This window comes from Mandrillus leucophaeus, unplaced genomic scaffold, assembly GCF_000951045.1.
Source record: "Mandrillus leucophaeus isolate KB7577 unplaced genomic scaffold, Mleu.le_1.0 Scaffold105, whole genome shotgun sequence".
NCBI lineage: Eukaryota > Metazoa > Chordata > Mammalia > Primates > Cercopithecidae > Mandrillus > Mandrillus leucophaeus.
The window spans coordinates 3,297,078-3,316,202 of NW_012098654.1; the positions used below are offsets into that span (position 1 = coordinate 3,297,078).

General features: G+C 38.8%; 1 protein-coding gene across 2 annotated transcripts in view; it reads right to left on the reverse strand.

Annotated features, from left to right (window-relative positions):
• Window positions 1-19,125, reverse strand: part of RERE (arginine-glutamic acid dipeptide (RE) repeats) — a 542,692-nt gene that overhangs the window by 228,930 nt on the left and 294,637 nt on the right. For both annotated transcript variants that reach the window (XM_011981501.1, XM_011981508.1), the window contains one exon: window positions 531-636. In XM_011981501.1, coding sequence (XP_011836891.1) covers window positions 531-636 — 106 coding nt within the window. The remainder of the gene's footprint in view (window positions 1-530; window positions 637-19,125) is intronic.

Here is a 19,125-nt window from a genome sequence, read left to right on the forward strand (position 1 = left end):
GTGATCCTGTCCATCTTATTTTTCTTGCTAAATATTACAAAATGGAGTGAAATCACACAGCTTCCACTAAAAATAATATTTTTAACAAGGAACTAGACCATCCTTGCTTTAACGGAGGTTCTCTGTCTCTACTAAAGAAAAAAAAAAAAAAAAAAAAAAACACCCAGCAAGATAAAAAAGAATATCATTCTTCCAAGTTGTTTTTCACTGGTTTGTTGACTGTGAGAAGAGTGCAGCAGGATCAGGGCCAGGCAAAGTTTGATGCCAGCGCCAGCACTGCCATTTAGAGGATGCACAGCCCCAGCAACGTCCTTAGCATCGCTCAACCTCAGTTTCCTCATCTGGAACTGGAGAGGGACAGACCCACCTCACGTGACTAATGGGTAACCAATGTGAATCGTCAAGCATAAGGCCTACCAACATTCAAAAATCCACTTTTTAAAAAGTTATCTTCATTTAATTAATGTCTTTAGAAAGAACATTGCCCAAAGCTAAGAAATACATGAATCAAACCAGAAGGACATATTTACCATTTTCATTATGTCGATCCTGAACCAAATGCTGATACACAGAATCTGGGACCTCAGACTGACGGTAGTACCATTTGACGTTCATGAGGAGATGGTCCCTCTTACTCTGAAAAGGAAAATCTAACAGCATTAGGAACAGGATTTCAGGTGGCCACAAGTGCATATCATACCCATGACAAAAGCCCCTGTAAACGGGTGGACAGGTAGGTAGGGAGAGACACAATTACCATCAGGACCACAATAATACGTAAGTCAGTTATGAGGTCAAATTTTATTTTTTAAAAACACCCGTCAATAGATCCCTCTCACCTTACTCCTCTAAACTGCTTATTTCAGGAAACAAAAGGAGACCAGTCTCGAATCTGTTTATCTCCCCAGTTTGAGTAACTAATCCATTCAATATTACAGTTTTATTTAACATTAACTATATAATACTATATGAATATATCCTTCTATTTTAATCTTTAATCATTTTGGTAAATATTTAGAGTCAATGTTAGCATACTGTCAAGGCTCATTAAGGGCAATAGGCTAGAAAGAACTTACCCAGCAAGGCCTGGCACAAAATAATCTCTTCTCCAAGGTTTGCCTATTACCCAAACTAAATTAGATTCTCCTCCCACTTTTTAGCCACAGATACTGTTATGTGCCAAATGAATATAGCGAAGAATGGGTGGTGATGAAGGTACTATGAGTCCAGAGACCTCATCTCATTTATTTCCGAATCTCCAGGTAATAGAACATCTTGTATATAACTATTTGTGAATAATGAAGAGTTTATGATGATCACATAAATGATCCTGTAAATGTTTATAGGACACTGAACTATGTTATCCCTAAAAGTTAATTTTGTTCCCAGTTTGTTCTGAGAATAAAGGATCAAATATTGCCCTTCCATTAGCAAGTTATAGGGCTACAGTTTGCAAAAGATCATCTCTGTGCCTGGTCAAGAAATAGCTCAACAGGGAGCGCACTGAGGTTTCCTGCGGCCTCCTAAAATACTTTTCCAACCCATGTGTGGCCTTAACAGAATTCTCCAAGGTGAATGGAATACCATTCCTTTCAGCAGCCTCTACGTTCTCATCACAGTCCCGCTGGTCAGTAATGAATGAGAGCTAAAATTCAAGAAATGCCTCATGTTTATAAAGGGGGTGCCTAAATCCTAAAACATGATAAAAGAGCCCTCATTAATGAAAGAAGATACTTTCTGCTTTAACGAGCAGTCACAAATATAGCCAACACTAAAACACTACTAGGAAAGTTCCAAAAAACCTTTGCTAAAAGACACTTAAAAGCCATTTAAAGAATCAGAAAGATAACAATTGCCACAAGTTTCAACAGAACTCAAATGTGAAGATGTGGTTTTATTTATTTATTTATTTTTATTTTTTTTGAGAAGGAGCCTCACTCTGTCACCCAGGCTGGAGTGCAGTGGTATGATCTCAGCTCACTGCAACCTCCACCTCCTAGATTCAAATGATTCTCCTGCCTCAGCCTCCCAAGTAGCTGGGATTATAGGTGTGTGCCATCATGCCCAGCTATTTTTGTATTTTTAGTAGAGACAGGTTTTGACCATGTGGGCCCCACTGGTCTGGAACTCCTGACCTCAAATGATCCATCCACCCGCTTTAACCTCCCAATGTGCTGGGATGTCAAGCATGAGCCACCACACCAGCCAAAAATGTGCTGTTTCAAAGTAAACACAACAATGTTTTAAAATCTACCAGTCTATGTATTTCTGAAACACATTTAAGATGTCTGAAAACCTGAAGGGCAACAGAAATACCTTTTAGATATAGTAACTCAAATTTGTACAATGTCTATTTTTCAGAACCAAGCCAGGCATACTGGTGATCTTTTGAGGTACAATATCTATGTTATCTTATGATGTAGGAATACCTACTGATTACACACACAAATAAATCACTGCTTTCGTTTATTTGTACCTAGATGTATGAATCCTAATATTATACTTTACAATGGCAGTGAAAGAACTATTGGATTCCCCAATGCAGTACTATGCAATAACCAGGGAGTGGCAGCATTGTGCTACAAAGACTTCACAATCAATTCCACACACAAAACACACAAAGGTAGACTGGAAGTAAACAACAATTTGGAACAAATTTAAGTAGCTGTAATATCCACAATCTTTCTAAATAGGCCAGTAACTTAATTATAAATTAAAAGTCTATTATAAAGGGAGGCAATGTGTGGTTTCAGCAGGTACTAGATTAAAATTAGGTAATCTAGGATTGCAGTTCAGTCTGCAACTGCTAGTTGCAACCTTAGTGGAGTCCCCCAACCCTCTTAGGGATGGAACAAAATTGTTTCTATGTTCTCTTTCCATTCTTACATGTTTACATCTAGATTTCTTCCTCAAACAAAACCAAGTAGATAAAATGATGCTGTGGGAGAATCTCTAATTTTTTCTCTGTATCTGTGCAATGGCACTGGCTAACAGTGCCATCCTAAAGAAGGTTTACAAATTAAAATGTCACCTTCAGGGGAAGCTGGCCACTGCTATATGAGGGAGAAAAGAGCATCCCCTCCCTGAGTAAGTGTTCCCAAAGCTACCTCAGACACAGAAGTATTGCTCGAAAGTTAAGACACAGGTAATCATCTATTTCCTACTACTCACTAGTCAAAGAATTTTGGTCAAAATCACAGAAAATTAAAGCCAGACATGAATTTAGAGATCATGTGATTCAAGCAAAACTGTCTGGGTTTGAATCCTGGCTCTGCAACTTACTAAGCTATGTGACTTCGGGCAAGTAACTTCTCCAAGCCTCAATGCTCTCATATACAAAATGGGAGAAAACCAAGTTTCTACCTTATTCGGTTGTGAGGATTAAATAAACTAATATAAAGCAAGCTGATGAGCTCAATAAATGTTAGATATTACTATCACTGTTTTACAGAAAAAAGAGAGTAGCCAAGATAGAAAAGAGGTCACTTAAAGGTTTTGCTTTTCTAAGATTCAAAATTATGTTAGTAATAGCAATATAAAAATAAGTCATACAGCAAATTAAGAGGAAAATGTCTTCACTTTTCCAACAATTCTAGAGGCTTATCAAGAATTTCTTAACAATTAAGCCTCACTTTTTACTAGCAATATAATTTAACAATGACATAAACGTCAAAATGTTTATAAATAATGTATTTTAAACAGAATGTGGAATCAAGAGGGAAGTGAGCTTCCTGTGTGAAAGCACCCTAGGGTATACTTCTGAATAGTAAGAGGAGCCCACTGGGAAGTAAATAACTTCTCACCAGTTTGTTTGTTTAGAGACAAGTTCTCACTCTGTTACCCAGGCTGGAGTGCAATGGCACCATCATGGCTCACTGCAGCCTCGACCTCCCAGGCTCAAAGTGATCCTCCTGCCTCAGCCTCCTGAGTTAAGTAGGAAAACAAGCACCCAGCTAATTTTTAAAATTTTTTTGTAGAGGTAGACATCTTGCTATGTTTTAAGCCACTAAACAGGAGCACATCCAATCTGCTTACAATAAGGTTGGCTCTGTGAGAAAAAAAAAAAAAAAGGGCGAGAGGAGTTGTTTCTGGGCTAAAATATGGATTCTTCCATATCCCTGGCTAGATTTCTCTTGAAATGAAGAATATATGTTGATTTAAGGAGATTAATAGAGGACAAAATCCATCCCCCAAATCTGGGCTTAGAAAAAAGACAGATCCTTATGGTAGCTATTTAGGAGCAGAATAGCAAAGATTTCTACACATCTTTGAATATCAGACAATAGTATTCAGATTTAACAAATTTAAAATAACTGAAATGAAACACTCAGAACTAGATAACTGACAAGGGGTAGACTAGGGGAAAAGGAAGGCAATGGAGACAGGAAAGGCCAAGAAAAGGTTTCTGTTGAAGGGCAACTGTGTTGTCATCAGCAACACACAACACAGTCTGCCCAAACACAGACACAGGGTCTAATGCCAAGATGGAAACTTCCTTTCCTGTAGATCTTTCATGATTACTAATTTAGTGTTTTATCGATTTAAATAGCCTGAGTCTTTCCCAGAAACATTCTTAATATCAGCCTCAAGACAATGTTTTTCCACAACATGAAAATAGTAATAATAATCAAGGGGGTATCTGGAGAGTTCATAAATGCCAATAGGACAAGGGCAGAGAGAGAGTCCTTCAAACAGAGGCGGCCTGCAAGCCAGATGGAACAACCGTAAATTCACCTACTCACCTACGATGCAGAGGAAAGAGCTTCTTTGTCCCATTGATCGCTAGCTAATGATACCTGCCACCAGCTCACAGCAGGGATCATCAGGTCCCCAAAGCCTCCAAAACAGACCACTCCTGTCCCTCTGTGTTATCAAATGTGACAGGGACATCAAGGCCAAAGACAGCCTCAACAGAGTACCAAGATGGATATTAGCAAATAAATAACTTTGCCAAGTCAAAACAATCTGCTAGAGAGAAGAGGATAACTTCCTGCATATTTTTTAACTGCTCAGTAATGGGGGCTCTTGATTCAGAACCAAGTGAAATCAGATCAAAATTCTTACTTTAAGTAAGCCAATACAGCCCACCAAGTTTCTCCAGAAATTTGGGGTGAAGTGGCTAACATGTGTGCACTGTAGGGCTTAAAAAGATACTTTCTGAAGAAACTTTTCATGCATTTCCACAACATGGTGATAATAAGGTTAAGAGCTGTCTGAACATTAGAAGTTTACTGTATAACTCAGAAATGTATACATACAACTTTTAATTGGTAGTCAGCATACTAATTAAGTATACAGAGGGGGAAAAACTGTCTCCTGGAGACATCACCATCTCCCTTCAAGTGCGCTCACTAACCGGTTTAAAGAGGCATTAACTCCGCCTGTTGAGTCCACCTCCACCTACAGGACAATGACTGTTAGACTGTCACCTTAGCTAAGACCCTGGGGACATAGTGATAACGGCTTCAATCATTCCTGACTTCAAGGGAGAAGGGTAGGGACAGACAATGGGGTCAAAGATCACTCTTCTTCAAAGGTCAAAGCTAACTCCAGATACAGACTGAGTAACCGCTCATTCAAAATACCTGGGACCAGAGGTGTTTCTGATTTCAGAATTTTCTAGATTTTGGAATCTTTGGGTATACATAATGAGACATCTTGGTGATGGGACCCAAGTCTAAACACAAAATTCATTTATGTTTCATATAAACCTCATACACATAGCCTCAGGATAAGTATATAAAACATTTTAATAACATATGCAGCCTGTCACAAAGGTCAGATGTGGAATTTTCTACTTACGGTGTCATGTCAGCACTCAAAAAGTGAGAGATTTTAAATTAGAGATGCTCAACCTGTATTTATTTACACAGGCAAATCAAAACTAAAGATAAGCTTTCTGTACCAGTCATAGTTACCCAACTTTGTGGATAAATGTCTGAAATTAAATTTAATTCAATTAAAATGAAATTAGATCCAGGAATCCCACTTCTGGGAATTTACCAAAAGATTTAAAATCAGTCTGTCAAAGAGAAGCCTGCACTCCCAAGTTTATTCACAATAAACAAGTTAGGGAATCAACTTCAGTTCCTATCAACAATGAATGGATAAAGAAAATGTGAGAGATATACACACACACACACACACACACACACACACACACACACACACACAATGGACTACTATTCAGCCTTTAAAAAAGAAGACTCCTGTCATCTGCAACAACATGAATGGAACTAGAGAATACTATCCTAAGTTAAATAAATAAGCCAGGAATTGAAAGACAAATACCACATGTGCTTACTTATTACATGTGGACTCAAACAACCCAACTCATAGAAGCGAAGAGAAGTGGTTACAGAGGCTGGGCAGTGGGGGACGGGGGAGCTAATGGTCAAAGGATACAAAATCTCAGTAAAGAAGAATAACTGGGTTTTTAAAAAGATCAACTGCACAACATGATTAATATAGTTAATACCTGTATTGTACATTTCAAAATTGGTAAGAGTAAATTTCAAACGTTCTCATTATAAAAAATTGTAAGTAATTGAGGTGATGGTATCTTAACTAGCTTGATTTAATTATTCTACATTGTATTAATGAATCATACATCATTTTGTACTCCATACGTATATACAATTATAAAATGTCAACTTACAACAAAATGAAATTTTAAAAATGAAATTAGATAGGAAATATCTTGTAATATTTCAAGCCTCTACCCTACTTAACATAAGACTCTAAGAATGGCCGGGCACAGTGGTGCAGGCCTGTAATCCTACCACTTTGAGAGGCAGAGCCAGGTGGATCACCTGAGGTCAGGAGTTCAAGGCCAGCCTGATCAACATGGCAAAACCCCCATCTCTACTAAAAATACAAAAATTAGTTGGGCATAGTGGTGGGTGCCTATAATCCCAGCTACTTGAGAGGCTGAGTGAGGCAGGAGAACGGCTTGAACCCAGGAGGTGGAGGTTGCAGTGAAAGGAGATCATGCCACTGCACTCCAGTCTGAGTAACAACAGCGAAACTCTGTCTCAAAACGAAACAAACAAAAAGGCTCTAAGAATTTTACATATCTATGACGGCCCATGCCTGTAATCCCAGCTACTAGGGAGGCTGAGACAGGAGAATCGCTTGAGCCTGGGAGGCCGAGGTTGCAGTGAGCTGAGATCGTGCCATTGCACTCCAGCCTAGGTGACAAGAGCCAGACTCCGTCTAAAAAATAAAAAAAATTTTTTTTAAATTTTAAAAAAGAATTTTACATATCTATATATATTATCTGTATAACTTTATAGCCATTACAGCTCCATAATGCCAGGAAAGAGGTATAGAAAAACCTAAAGCAGAGTATACCACCAGGCCTCAGGCCATCAAGGTTCATGTACACCAGGGTTCTGCTCGGACATGGGGACCAGTGGGTAAGGAGAAAAGCTGAAATACTGACTCCACAGACTTTTCTCAGGGGAAAGAAAGGACTCTGAATATACTTTATAATCACACCATGCTGTACACATCTCCCAAATGGCACTGAGTCATTAAACATTTTGTTTCATTTTGAGAGGGCAAAGTGAGGGCAAGTAAATTTCTTATTGCCATTGACAAGTATCCACTCTTGTTTGATCCTGGAACACCTTCTTCCAACCTCGGTGTATTTTAGTGTAGGGCTGGGGCTGAACAGACCTAAAAATCCATAGGGTCGTCTTCTACATCCATTCTCAGTGGTGCCTGAACTCACCTGTGGAAGGACCACGGCTGTGGCACAGCTCCCCTCAGGTGGCCACACTACTCTCATTTCTAAAATACCTTAAAACGAGGGGCAGGCAGGGGAAAAATAAAACAAAATAAAATACCCAGGCTAGGCGCGGTGGCTCACACCGGTAATCCCAACACTTTGGGAGGCCAAGGCAGGTGAATCACGAGGTCAGGAGTTCAAGACCAGCCTGGCCAAGATGATGAAACCCCGTCCCCACTAAAACTACAAAAATTAGCTGGGTGTGGTGGCGACTGCCTGTAATCCCAGCTACTCGGGAGGCTGAAGCAGAGAACTGCTTGAACCAGGGAGGCGGAAGTTGCAGTGAGCTGAGATGGCATCACTACACTCCAGCCTAGACGACAGAGCAAGACTCTATCTCAAAAAAAAAAAAAAAAAAAAAAAAAACAGAAAACAAAAATTAGATGGGACACAGAATCCTGTTGGTGGTAACGTCACATTTATTAGCATTTCCAAACAGGTGTACCTGGAACTACTGGTACACCCAGTATAGAGCAGACTACTGGAGGGGTCTGCTCAGAACTGGAATAATATTTATTTTTTTTTTTGAGACAGAGTCTCACTCAGTCACCCAGGCTGGAGTGCAGTGGCACGATCTCGGCTCACTGCAACCTCCGCCTCCCGGGTTCAAGCGATTCTCCTGCCTTCGCTTTCTGAATAGCTGGAACTACAGGCACATGCCACCATGCCCAGATAATGTTTTGTATTTTTAGTAGAAATGGGGTTTCATCATGTTAACCAGGATGATCTTGATCTCCAGACCTTGTGATCTGCCCAACTCGGCCTCCCAAAGTGCTAGGATTATAGGTGTGAGGCACTGCACCCAGTCAGAACTGGCATAATGAATTTTTAAAGAAAAGTAAGTAGATGAAAAAACAGCAGCAGACCATGGCCACAACCATCCGACTAGGCTGCTTACTGCTTGTAGGCACTAGGATCAAGGTTACGGGCTCATTTTCAAAACCTATGAGTGGTATTCAATCCAAAAGACTGTTGTCAAAAGATAACATCAGCATCTGGGTCTGTGTGAAAAGATTTAAATCACCTTCTATCAGATGTTGAAGCATGAAGGGGAAATGGTAAGAGGGCAGATGACTTTTTACAGTGTTTACAATCAAGATATACAAATAACTGGCTACATACAAATACTCAGAAAGATGATGTAACTATGAATGTACTGAAGCACAGGCTCAGATGATCAGCAATAATTTCAAAACCACTGTTTCTTGATGATGCCTTGTTTGTTAAACTACTGCCTCTTAAATTATTTTTACACTTTAATATGGAGAAAAGTCAACCAATATTTTGGTAGGAACTAAAACAGTACATGAAAACTAAATCATCTCTGAAATGCTAGCTAAGGAGTCAAAACTCATTGAGGATTTTCTACTTAGGATTATATTGTGTATGAACACTGAAACTTTCAGACAATTCACTCTTGTATTTGTTTGCAGCAGAGAGGCCAAAAGTAAGTGCAGGTAAAACCTTGGGAATATTTATACTTCTTGCCCTCACCTGTAATCTACAAGGCTAGGTAACTAGATAACCCTATTGTCCTTAATGTCACACACACACACACACACACACACACAGAGAGAGATAAACTATACGTAAAGGGGACTTAGCACATACAGACAGACATAGCAAACTAAAGAGCACTTATGTAGCTCCCCAAAAGTATCCCACCACGTACTTCAACCTGACTGTGGGGGTTAATATCAGGTATCTGAACTGGATTAAGGGACAGCTAGATAGTTGGTAAAGCATTATTTCTGGGTGTGTCTATACAGGTGTTCCTAGAGAAGACTAGTGTGTCAGATGGTATCCTGCATGGGAAGATCTGCCCTCAATGTGGGTGGGACAGCATCTAATGGGCTTGGGGCCAGAATAGAACAAAAACAGCAGGGAAAGGGAAACTTTGCTCTCTCTCCAGTAGCTAAGACATCCTTCTCCTTCTACCTTTGGGCATCAGATCTCTAGGTCCTCCAGTCTTTGGACTGAGGACTCACACCATTGGCCCCCCAGGTTCTCTGGCCTTCAGCCTCAGACAGAGTTGTACTATAGGTTCCTTTGGTTCTGAGGCTTTTGAACTTGAACTGAGCCACACTATCAGTTTCCCCGCATCTCCAGCTTGCAGATGGCCTGCAATGGTCTGAATGTTGTCACCCTCAGAAACTCAGGCTGAAACTTAATCCCCAGTGTAAAAGTATGAACAAGTGAGGCCTTTAAGAGGTGATTAGATCATAAGGAGCCTGATAACTCACTAATTCATTGATGCGTTCACAGGTTAATAACTTATCACAAGAGTGAGTCCTCTTATAAAAGCGAGCTTGGCTTTCTCATGTGAGCCCTATTGTCCTGGATGCCTTCTACCACATTATGGCACGGCACAAAGCCCTCCCCAGAGGCCAACCAGATACAGTCCCTTGACCTGGACTTCACAGCCTCCAGAACTATAATACATTTATTTTCTTTATAAATTACCCAGTCTCAGGTATTCAGAAAAAAAGACTAAGACATGGCTATCATAGGACTTAGCTTCTATGATGGAGTGAGACAATTCCCATAATAAATCCCCTCTTATCTGTCTGTCCATCCATCTGTCTATCTTTCTATCCAGCCAGTCAGCCAGCCAATTGGTTCTGTCTCTCTGGAGAACTCTAATACACTGACAAATACTAAATGTCAGACTCAGCTTTAAAAGTTCAGTTTTGAAGGGTCAATTTGGTAACATGAAATTTCGCAGATAAATTAAAATCCTACACTTGGACCTCCAAAATCTGCTGACCAAACAAAAATGAATCCCATTCTAAACAGTATTCTCCCAGCAGCTATGGTTTTATCAGATCAACACAGAAGCACAAATTTTCTCTTTGGTCCAAAGGATTTCTCCCATAAAGGAAGAAAAAAATAGCTATTCATAGCGAGTGTAATAAGAAATTGTCAAATTCTCCCTTAATCCCTACTAAAGCTTTAAACATTCCATTAAATTGCTTTAAGGAAAAAAAAAAAAGAGTACAAATACCATGAAATTTGAATTTTTGTAATAATACTTTGGTTGTTGTTTGGTGATGGTGGTGATGGCAGTAACATTATTCATTGTGAGGGAATTAATGACTTCTTATACGTGACATAGCCAGAAAAGTTATAGAGCTCAACCACACACATCAAAGGTGGGGTCAGACTTTGCAGTAATGAGCAGGATGTCAAAGAAAGGGTGGGGAAAATCTGGGCTGTAGGCTCCCAAAATTCTCTAGAAATTTCACAAATTGAATCTCTCACATTATTTAACATCACATTATTTTACAAGTAAGAGTTACCAACTTATGATTAAAGATACATGACAGAGAGTTTACAATTAAAAACCGATGATGAGCTACCACGGTATTTCCCTGAGGTTGGCACAGTGGCTCATGACTGCAATTCCAGCACTTTAGAAGGCAGAGGCATGAAGACTGCTTGAGCCCAGTAGTTTGAGACCAACTTGGGCAACAAAGTGACACTCTGTCTTTACAAAAAATTTAAAAATGAGACAGGCATGGTGGCATGCTCTTGTAGTCCCAGTTATTCTGGAGACTGAGGAGGGAGGATCTCTTGAGCACAAGAGCTCAAGGTTGCAACAAGCTGTGATGGCACTGCCATACTCCAGCCTGGCGACAGAGCAAGACCCTGTCTAAAAAAAAAAAGAAAACATTTTATTGACTCAATACACCTTTTACAGAAGGACCTCTCAAACATCTTAAGCTTCAAGATTCCTTAGATTCTTAAAAATTATTAAAGAGTCAGAGAACAAGGGTTATATCTTATCAATATTTACTGTATTTAAAAATAAAAAAATTTCTGGCTGGGCGCGGTGGCTCACGCCTGTAATCCCAGCACTTCGGGAGGCTGAGGCAGGCAGATCACGAGGTCAAGAGATCAAGACCATCCTGGCCAACATGGTAAAACCCCATCTCTACTAAAAATAGAAAAATTAGCTGGGTATGGTGGCGGGCGCCTGTAGTCCCAGCTACTCAGGAGGCTGAGGCAGGAGAATCGCTTGAACTGGGGAAGTGGAGGTTGCAGTGAGCTGAGATCACGCCACTGCACTCCAGCCAGGCGACAGAGCGAGACTCCATTTTAACAAAAATAATTAACTGTTTAAATAAATTTTGGATGGGCACAGTGACTCACGTCTGTAATCCCAGCACTATGGGAGGCCGAGGTGGGCAAATCGTGAGATCAAGAAATCAAGACCACCCTGGCCGACACGTTAAAAACCCATCTCTAGTAAAAATACAAAAATTAGCTGGGTGTGGTGGCACACACCTGTAGTCCCAGCTACTTGGGAGGCTGAGGCAGGAGAATCACTTGAATCTGGGAGGCAGAGGTTGCAGTGAGCTGAGATCGCGCCACTGCACTCCAGCCTGGTGACAGAGTGAGACTCAATCTCAAAAAAAATAAAAGTAAAAATAATAAAAATAATAATTTTTTTGTAATTTATGAATTCATTAAGAGTAACAGTAATAAACCTACTACATGCTCGTGTTAACATAATTATAACACAAATAACTACAGTTTTTAGAATCAACAAAATGTAGGAAATGAGTAACACTTTTTTTTCCGTAAATCTCTTTTACTTCTGGCTTAATAAGAAAACAGATTCCCATATCTGCTTCTGCTTCTGTATTCAATCTGTTGAGCTATATCACACATCATTTAGCCTTCTGTGGAATGCACTGTACACTCTTGAGAGAATGACAGTGAAAACAAAAAACAAAAGATGTTTTGGTATCATTATGAAAACAGTTCAACCCTACAGACCCCTGGACCATAGTTAAGAACGGCTGGTCTCTGAAATGAAGTCGACAAGCTGCACAGATGGCTCCAGGTGTCCTCTGTTTTAGACACAGTCATTTAAATGAAAAGTATGCTCCCAAAACAGCACCATGACCAGAGATTTCAAAGCACAAAATCATTAGATGTCAGATACTATTAAAAAAGATTTCATTACTATTTATGCAACCAAACATTCCAGACATTCCAGTAGAGAGCAGAAGTTATACAAGAAGAAAATCTAAACAGGAAGCTCTCATTGTCAAATTTAAGGTATCTTTCTTTCCAAACACTGAGCTCATGATATAAAAGAAATATTTAAAGCTTGATTCAAACAAGTATGTATTTGTCTACATTAAAAAGCTATATACTACTTTAAAAAAACGGTGAACCCTTGAAGCTGAAAGCACACAGAAAATAATAACCTAGATAATTTCCGCAATTCCAGGCAACTTTCTGGCCATTTCAAGAATGATTCTGCTTCCTATCTGAGAAAACTGGCAACATTAAACAAAATCTTTAAGAAAAAGAAAGATATTAGCTTACAATGTTATATTAAATCATATCCTTTATAATGACTAATATACCTAATTTATGTGAATCTAGCAATATTCCTCCCTCTCCTGGTGATATGCTTTTTGTACCACTGCTGTCTGAATTAAACTGTGAGTGTAGAGTTGGTAACACAGTAACTTTTAGCAACACAAATATTTGCACTTTTAAGAAGCACTAGAGACACAATTTTAGAAATTACTGACTCAAAGTTGGCCTACATAATAGGAATCCAAGTACAGCCAGCAACTTACCAATAAAGAAATTCAAATAGTTAGGTAAGAAAAGGGAAAATCAGCAGGAACACTAAAAAATTATACTTTCCTGGTTTATGTAAATCAGTCTGTCTTATCTTAAATATCTTAATTATTTCTTCTCTTCCTTTAACTTAAACCAAAACAAAGATGGTAACCTTTAAGACTAGTTAGTCTATTTATAACCGCTGCATCTACAACCACTTTTCTAACACAAACAAGCTCTGCTAGCTTATCTCGGTGCACATGCCAGACAAGAAAGGCCCACTGGCCTGCTGGAGAGGAGAAATGGAAAGCAGGAAATGAGAAGCCTTAGTTAATCCCCAAATAATCGACCAGTGTATTCAGTCAAGTGTGAGCTGAGCTGGGAAAATGCTGCTTTAAAAAAGAAAGAAAGAAAATCAAAGAACATGTGACTGGAGCCACAATTCATTTTAAAATAGGGTAATTTCTGTCAAAGAGATTCTGCACCACGTTCAAGCACCAACAACAACATACGGAAATGTTCATATCTTCTGCAGTAAGACCCCTTCCTTTAAAATCTCTTGTCATCTTTTTTCAAAAACAAGTTTCAACTTTTGGGTTTTGTTTCTTGTTTTGGTTTATCTTAATTATTGAGATATAATTTATATACGCACAATAACATTAGCTCATTTTACAGTTTCAACTAGTTTTGACAAACGTATAGAGTTGTGTAACCTCCACCAAAATCAAGATAGGCAACATCCTCATTACCACAAAAAGACCAACTTCCATTACAGAATCAACATTTGCTGTGATGAAAAGGCTTTGGGTGCCAGTGTTGATAGAAAAACAATATTCTAATCTAACTTCTTTCCTCCATTTTAGCTCGCAGAGAAGTTAATATGGAGAAAAACAATTCGGAGTCCACCGTGACTCTTCCATCTATTGCTAGAGAATACTATAGACAGGAATCCCATGATCTTTAAATCAAGTAATTGGCTAGATAAAACTTCTGGGCTGAGATGTAATATGGTCTCAGGAAATTCCTAGAACATAGAACAGTTTTGGTGACAACTGATATAAAAATAAACAAAAATAATTTCAAATTAGATCTGAGATATACTTTCCTCAAACTATATAAGAAATATTTACTGAGCATCTGCTAGGCACCAGACACTGCTCTGGAGATGGTCGCTGAGGATACAGAAGTGGGAAAAACAGGAAGTCCCAGTCCTGGTAGAACTTCCATTTCAATGGAGGAGAAGACCCCTTACCAATTCCCCCACCTCACTCCTCTAAAACATCAAATAATGGTTAAGTGCTTTTAAAAAGTTATGATGAATGAAATCTGCCACTTGGTAACCATAAATCCTAGGCAAGTAACATTTACTTACACTGTTATTTAATCTCTTTGGGTATTATTTTCCTTAAAATTAGTGGTCTTCTCAAAAGTACTTCAAGATAGCAGGAAAAACTGTATTGTGACCTGATACTTCATACACCGAGATGGGTTTAAATAACCCTAATGATTCCATACACCAGTTTCTCTACCTACAGGACCTAGGAGGAAACCCAAATGTCTTGCTTGCTCCCTTGAGCTTGTCCATGAAAACTCCCAAAGGTGGCTCTACTTTATTATCTCTCTTATTTTTCTTTTTAAAATTTTATTAGGAAATATTTGACAGGCAGAAAGGCATAAACATTAACAGAACCATCTGTACCAAACATACCTAAAGCAGTAACAACATGACCGAACCTAAAGAAGCTGCCTGTGCAACCTGCCTACACCCCACAGGCAACTACCACCTTGAATTCACCGATCATTCCCATCCAGTACTTCATGCTTTTACTTAATATATACATATAACTAAAAATACATAAGGTATTATTTTGCATGTTTTTATACTGTACATAAATGACTGTACATCAACTAGACTCTTTGAGTTCTTCTATGCTTTGTTCGTTCAGCATTATGCTTACATGATCCATTCACGCCCTAGTTCACTTATTTTAAGTGACATGTATTACCTTCATATACAGCACATCACACTGCGTTCATACATATTCCTGACAGTAGACATCTGCGTCATTTCCAGTTTTCCACCATTACAACCTTGGTTGTAAGAAGTATTCCTATATATGTTTACAAACATAAAACTTTTCAATTCAAATTATTTAAATTACTCTGAATGTTTGGTGACACCACTAAGTCTTCAAATTTTGGTATTGGTAAAATGTGGTTCACAGTGTCTTACTAAGTAATTTAAATACATATGAAAGGCTAAAAAAGTTTATGTCTAAGCATGGTTTTAGATAAAGCCATTAACTGTGATGTGTTGCCTTTTATTTCTGGACAGTCTCACTCTCACCCAGGCTGGAGTGCAAGTGGCCCAGTCACAGGTCACTGCAGCCTTGACCTCCTGGGCTCAAGCTCTCCTACCTCCACCTCCTGAGTAGCTGGGACTCCAAGAAAATGCCACCATGCCCAGCTAATTTTTGTACTTTTTATAGAGACCAGGTTTCACCATGTTACCCAGGCTGGTCTTGAACTCCTGGGCTCAAGCACTCCTCCCACCTCAGCCTCCCAAAATGCTGGGATTACAGGCATGAGCCACTGTGCCCAATCAATGTGTTGTATTTCCATTAATAATTCATTGCAAAATATTTTCTAATTTCCACTGTGATTTCTTATTTGACCCACAGACTACTTAGAAGAATCTGGGTTCCTTGCACACATCTGTGTATTTCCCAGGTACTACTTTTGGTTTTGATTCCTAGCTTAGTAGCATTATGGTCAGAGAACATGTTCTGTATGATTTCAATGCTGTGAAATATGTTAAGACTATGATCTATATATAGTCTTTTTTTTTTTTTTTTTTTTTTTTGAGACGGAGTCTCACTCTGTCACCCAGGCTAGAGTGCAGTGGCACAATCTCAGCTCACTGCAAGCTCCGCCTCTCGGGTTCACGCCATTCTCCTGCCTCAGCCTCCTGAGTAGCTGGGACTATAGGCACCCGCCACCATGCCTGGCTAATTTCTTTTTGTATTTTTAGTAGAGATGGGGTTTCACCGTGTTAGCCAGGATGGTCTCGATCTCCTGACCTCATGATCCGCCCGCCTCGGCCTCCCAAAGTGCTGGGATTCCAGGCGTGAGCCACTGCGCCCGGCCTATAGTCATTTCTGATAAATATCACATAAGCACCTGAAAAGAATGCATATTTTTTGCAGTTGTTGGGAATGGTGTTCTATATATTACAATCAATTCACATTTAATCATTATTCAATATTCTACATCCTTACTGATTTATCTGTTTGTTCAATTACTGAAGGAGATGTGCTGAAATCTTTGTAAATGTCTATTCATCAAGAGTAGAATTAGATCAACTGCAGTATATTTATACAATGCAATATTATATAGAAATGAAAATACTGCAACTTACAAAAACATGAATTTCACAACATGCTGAGCCAAAAAAATCAGACACGAACATATATATATTGCATTTAATTCCCTTTATATACAAACTACAAAGACAGACACAACCAATCTGTGATGGTAGAGCTCATAGCAGTAGTTATGCAGTTAGTGGCTAGGAGAAGTCAGAAGGGTAACCTCTGGAGTGCACACATGTTATTTCTTGATACCAGAAGTTAGACAGATGTGTTCACTATATGAAAATTCACTGAGCTTTCTATTTACCATGTCTATTCTTTCATGAATATATATTAGACTTCAATTAAGTCTAATTCACGAAATTAAAAATTAAAATCTTTCTAAAATTAAAAGTCTAATTCGCAAATGCTAAAATTTACATACACATATACACAACACATATGCCCATAAAGTATCTCTGGAAAGATACAGGAAGCTGGCAACAATTGTTGCCTCTGAGGAGGAGAACCCTGAAATAACTTATACCAAAAAGTAAGAAAGTGCTCAAATAATGTGAAAGACACACAAAACTCAGCCTGAAAGGACAGGCCTGCTGGGCTAGTTCTGCTAGAACAACTTGAGAATCAACACATAATGTTAGTAATAGAGTAGAAACTACAAAGAAAACCAGAAATCGTGCATCCATGCTGATATTGGTAAATGAATAAAGTGAATAGTTGCTAAATAACCAGATACTTTCATAGTCACAGACCACCTTTCCATAAAATATTCACTAGTAACAAAGGACGAAAAAAGTAATCTTTTTTTTAAAGACACTGTTTTGCTCTGCTGTCCAGGCTGGAGTGCACTGGTGCAATCACCGTTCATTGCAGCCTCAACATCCCATTCTTAGACTCCCAGGTAGCTAGAACTACAGGCCTGTGCCACCACACCTGGCTAATTTTTTTTCTTTCTTTTTTTTTTTTTTTTTTTTTGCAGAGACAGGGTCTCACTATGTTGTCCAGGCTGGTCGCTAACTGATGGCTCAAGTTTGGCCTCCAAAAGAGCTGGGATTACAGACTTGGGTCACTGTGCCCACCTCTAAAAGGTAACCTTCTAATTAACTTTTCGGCCTTGTAAACCCAATCTTAAGTGATCAAAGTGAATGCTAGTAACAGAAGGAACCAAAATTGTGCCCTGCTTGGCAAGGTACAAGGAAAAGATCCCGAACCAGAATCTAATAATGAAGAAATACCACACAAATGCAACCTGACAAACATTCTACAATGCACCTGAGCTGCAATCTTCAAAAGTGTCCAGGTCATGAAAATCAGGGGAAGACTGAAGAACTGCTCTAAAATGAAGAGGATTAAAGAAACATAACTAAATATAACCTATAATTCTGATGAGATCCATTCCCTACAAAAGGCACTGAAACAAAAGGCAAAATGTGTACAGAGTCTGAGGATTAGACAGTAAAAACGTTATTAATGTTAATTTTTAGGTTTGATTGTTGAATTGAGGGCTATATGAGAAAATGTCCTTGAGGGAAACATACACCCATTATGTATCAGTGTAAAGGGGTATTTATTTTTCAACTTATTCTCCAGTGGTTTCAGGGAAAAAAAAAAAAGTTATCTGTGTTGTACCTGCACCTTTTCTATAGGCTTGGGGGGGGGGGGGGTTAGATAAAAGATTGGAAAAATTTTAGTGCCAATTATAAAAATACGTAATCATAGACACTGGTCACTAAAAGCCACTTTGACAAACAACCAGACTTAAAACTCAGTAAATAAGTATGAAAAAAGTTACATGTAACTGTAAGGATAAAAGCATGTTAATGTCAGCCAGTTAAAAATTAGTTTCAGGAATTTAGTCCATAATAAAGATTAAATTACAGAATAGCAGGGAAAGATAAACTATTTAATGGGTTTGTTGAGATTCCTAGAAAGTCATCTAAAAAAAAATTAAGTTGTATCTATACTTCATACTGTACGATTCAAAATGATCTGAAATGATTCTAAATGGGTCAAAGATTGAAATGTAAAGAATAAAACCATAATGAAAAAATGCAAATTAAAGTTACATGAGGAATATATTGTTCATACTGACAAATATCCAAGTTGATAACACTCTGCTGGCCAGGTTATGGGAAAAGGGTTGTCATTATGTTTTACAGAAACATAAGCTGGCACAATTGTGTTATAGAAAGAGTAACTGGGCAACATCTACCAAAATTACAAACATATTCACCTGTTTCTCCAACAGTAACACCTATTGAAATTTATTCTAAAGATACATTTGCACCGGGTGCGGTGGCTCACGCCTGTAATCCCAGCACTTTGGGAGGCCGAGGCGGGTGGATCACAAGGTCAGGAGATCGAGACCATCCTGGC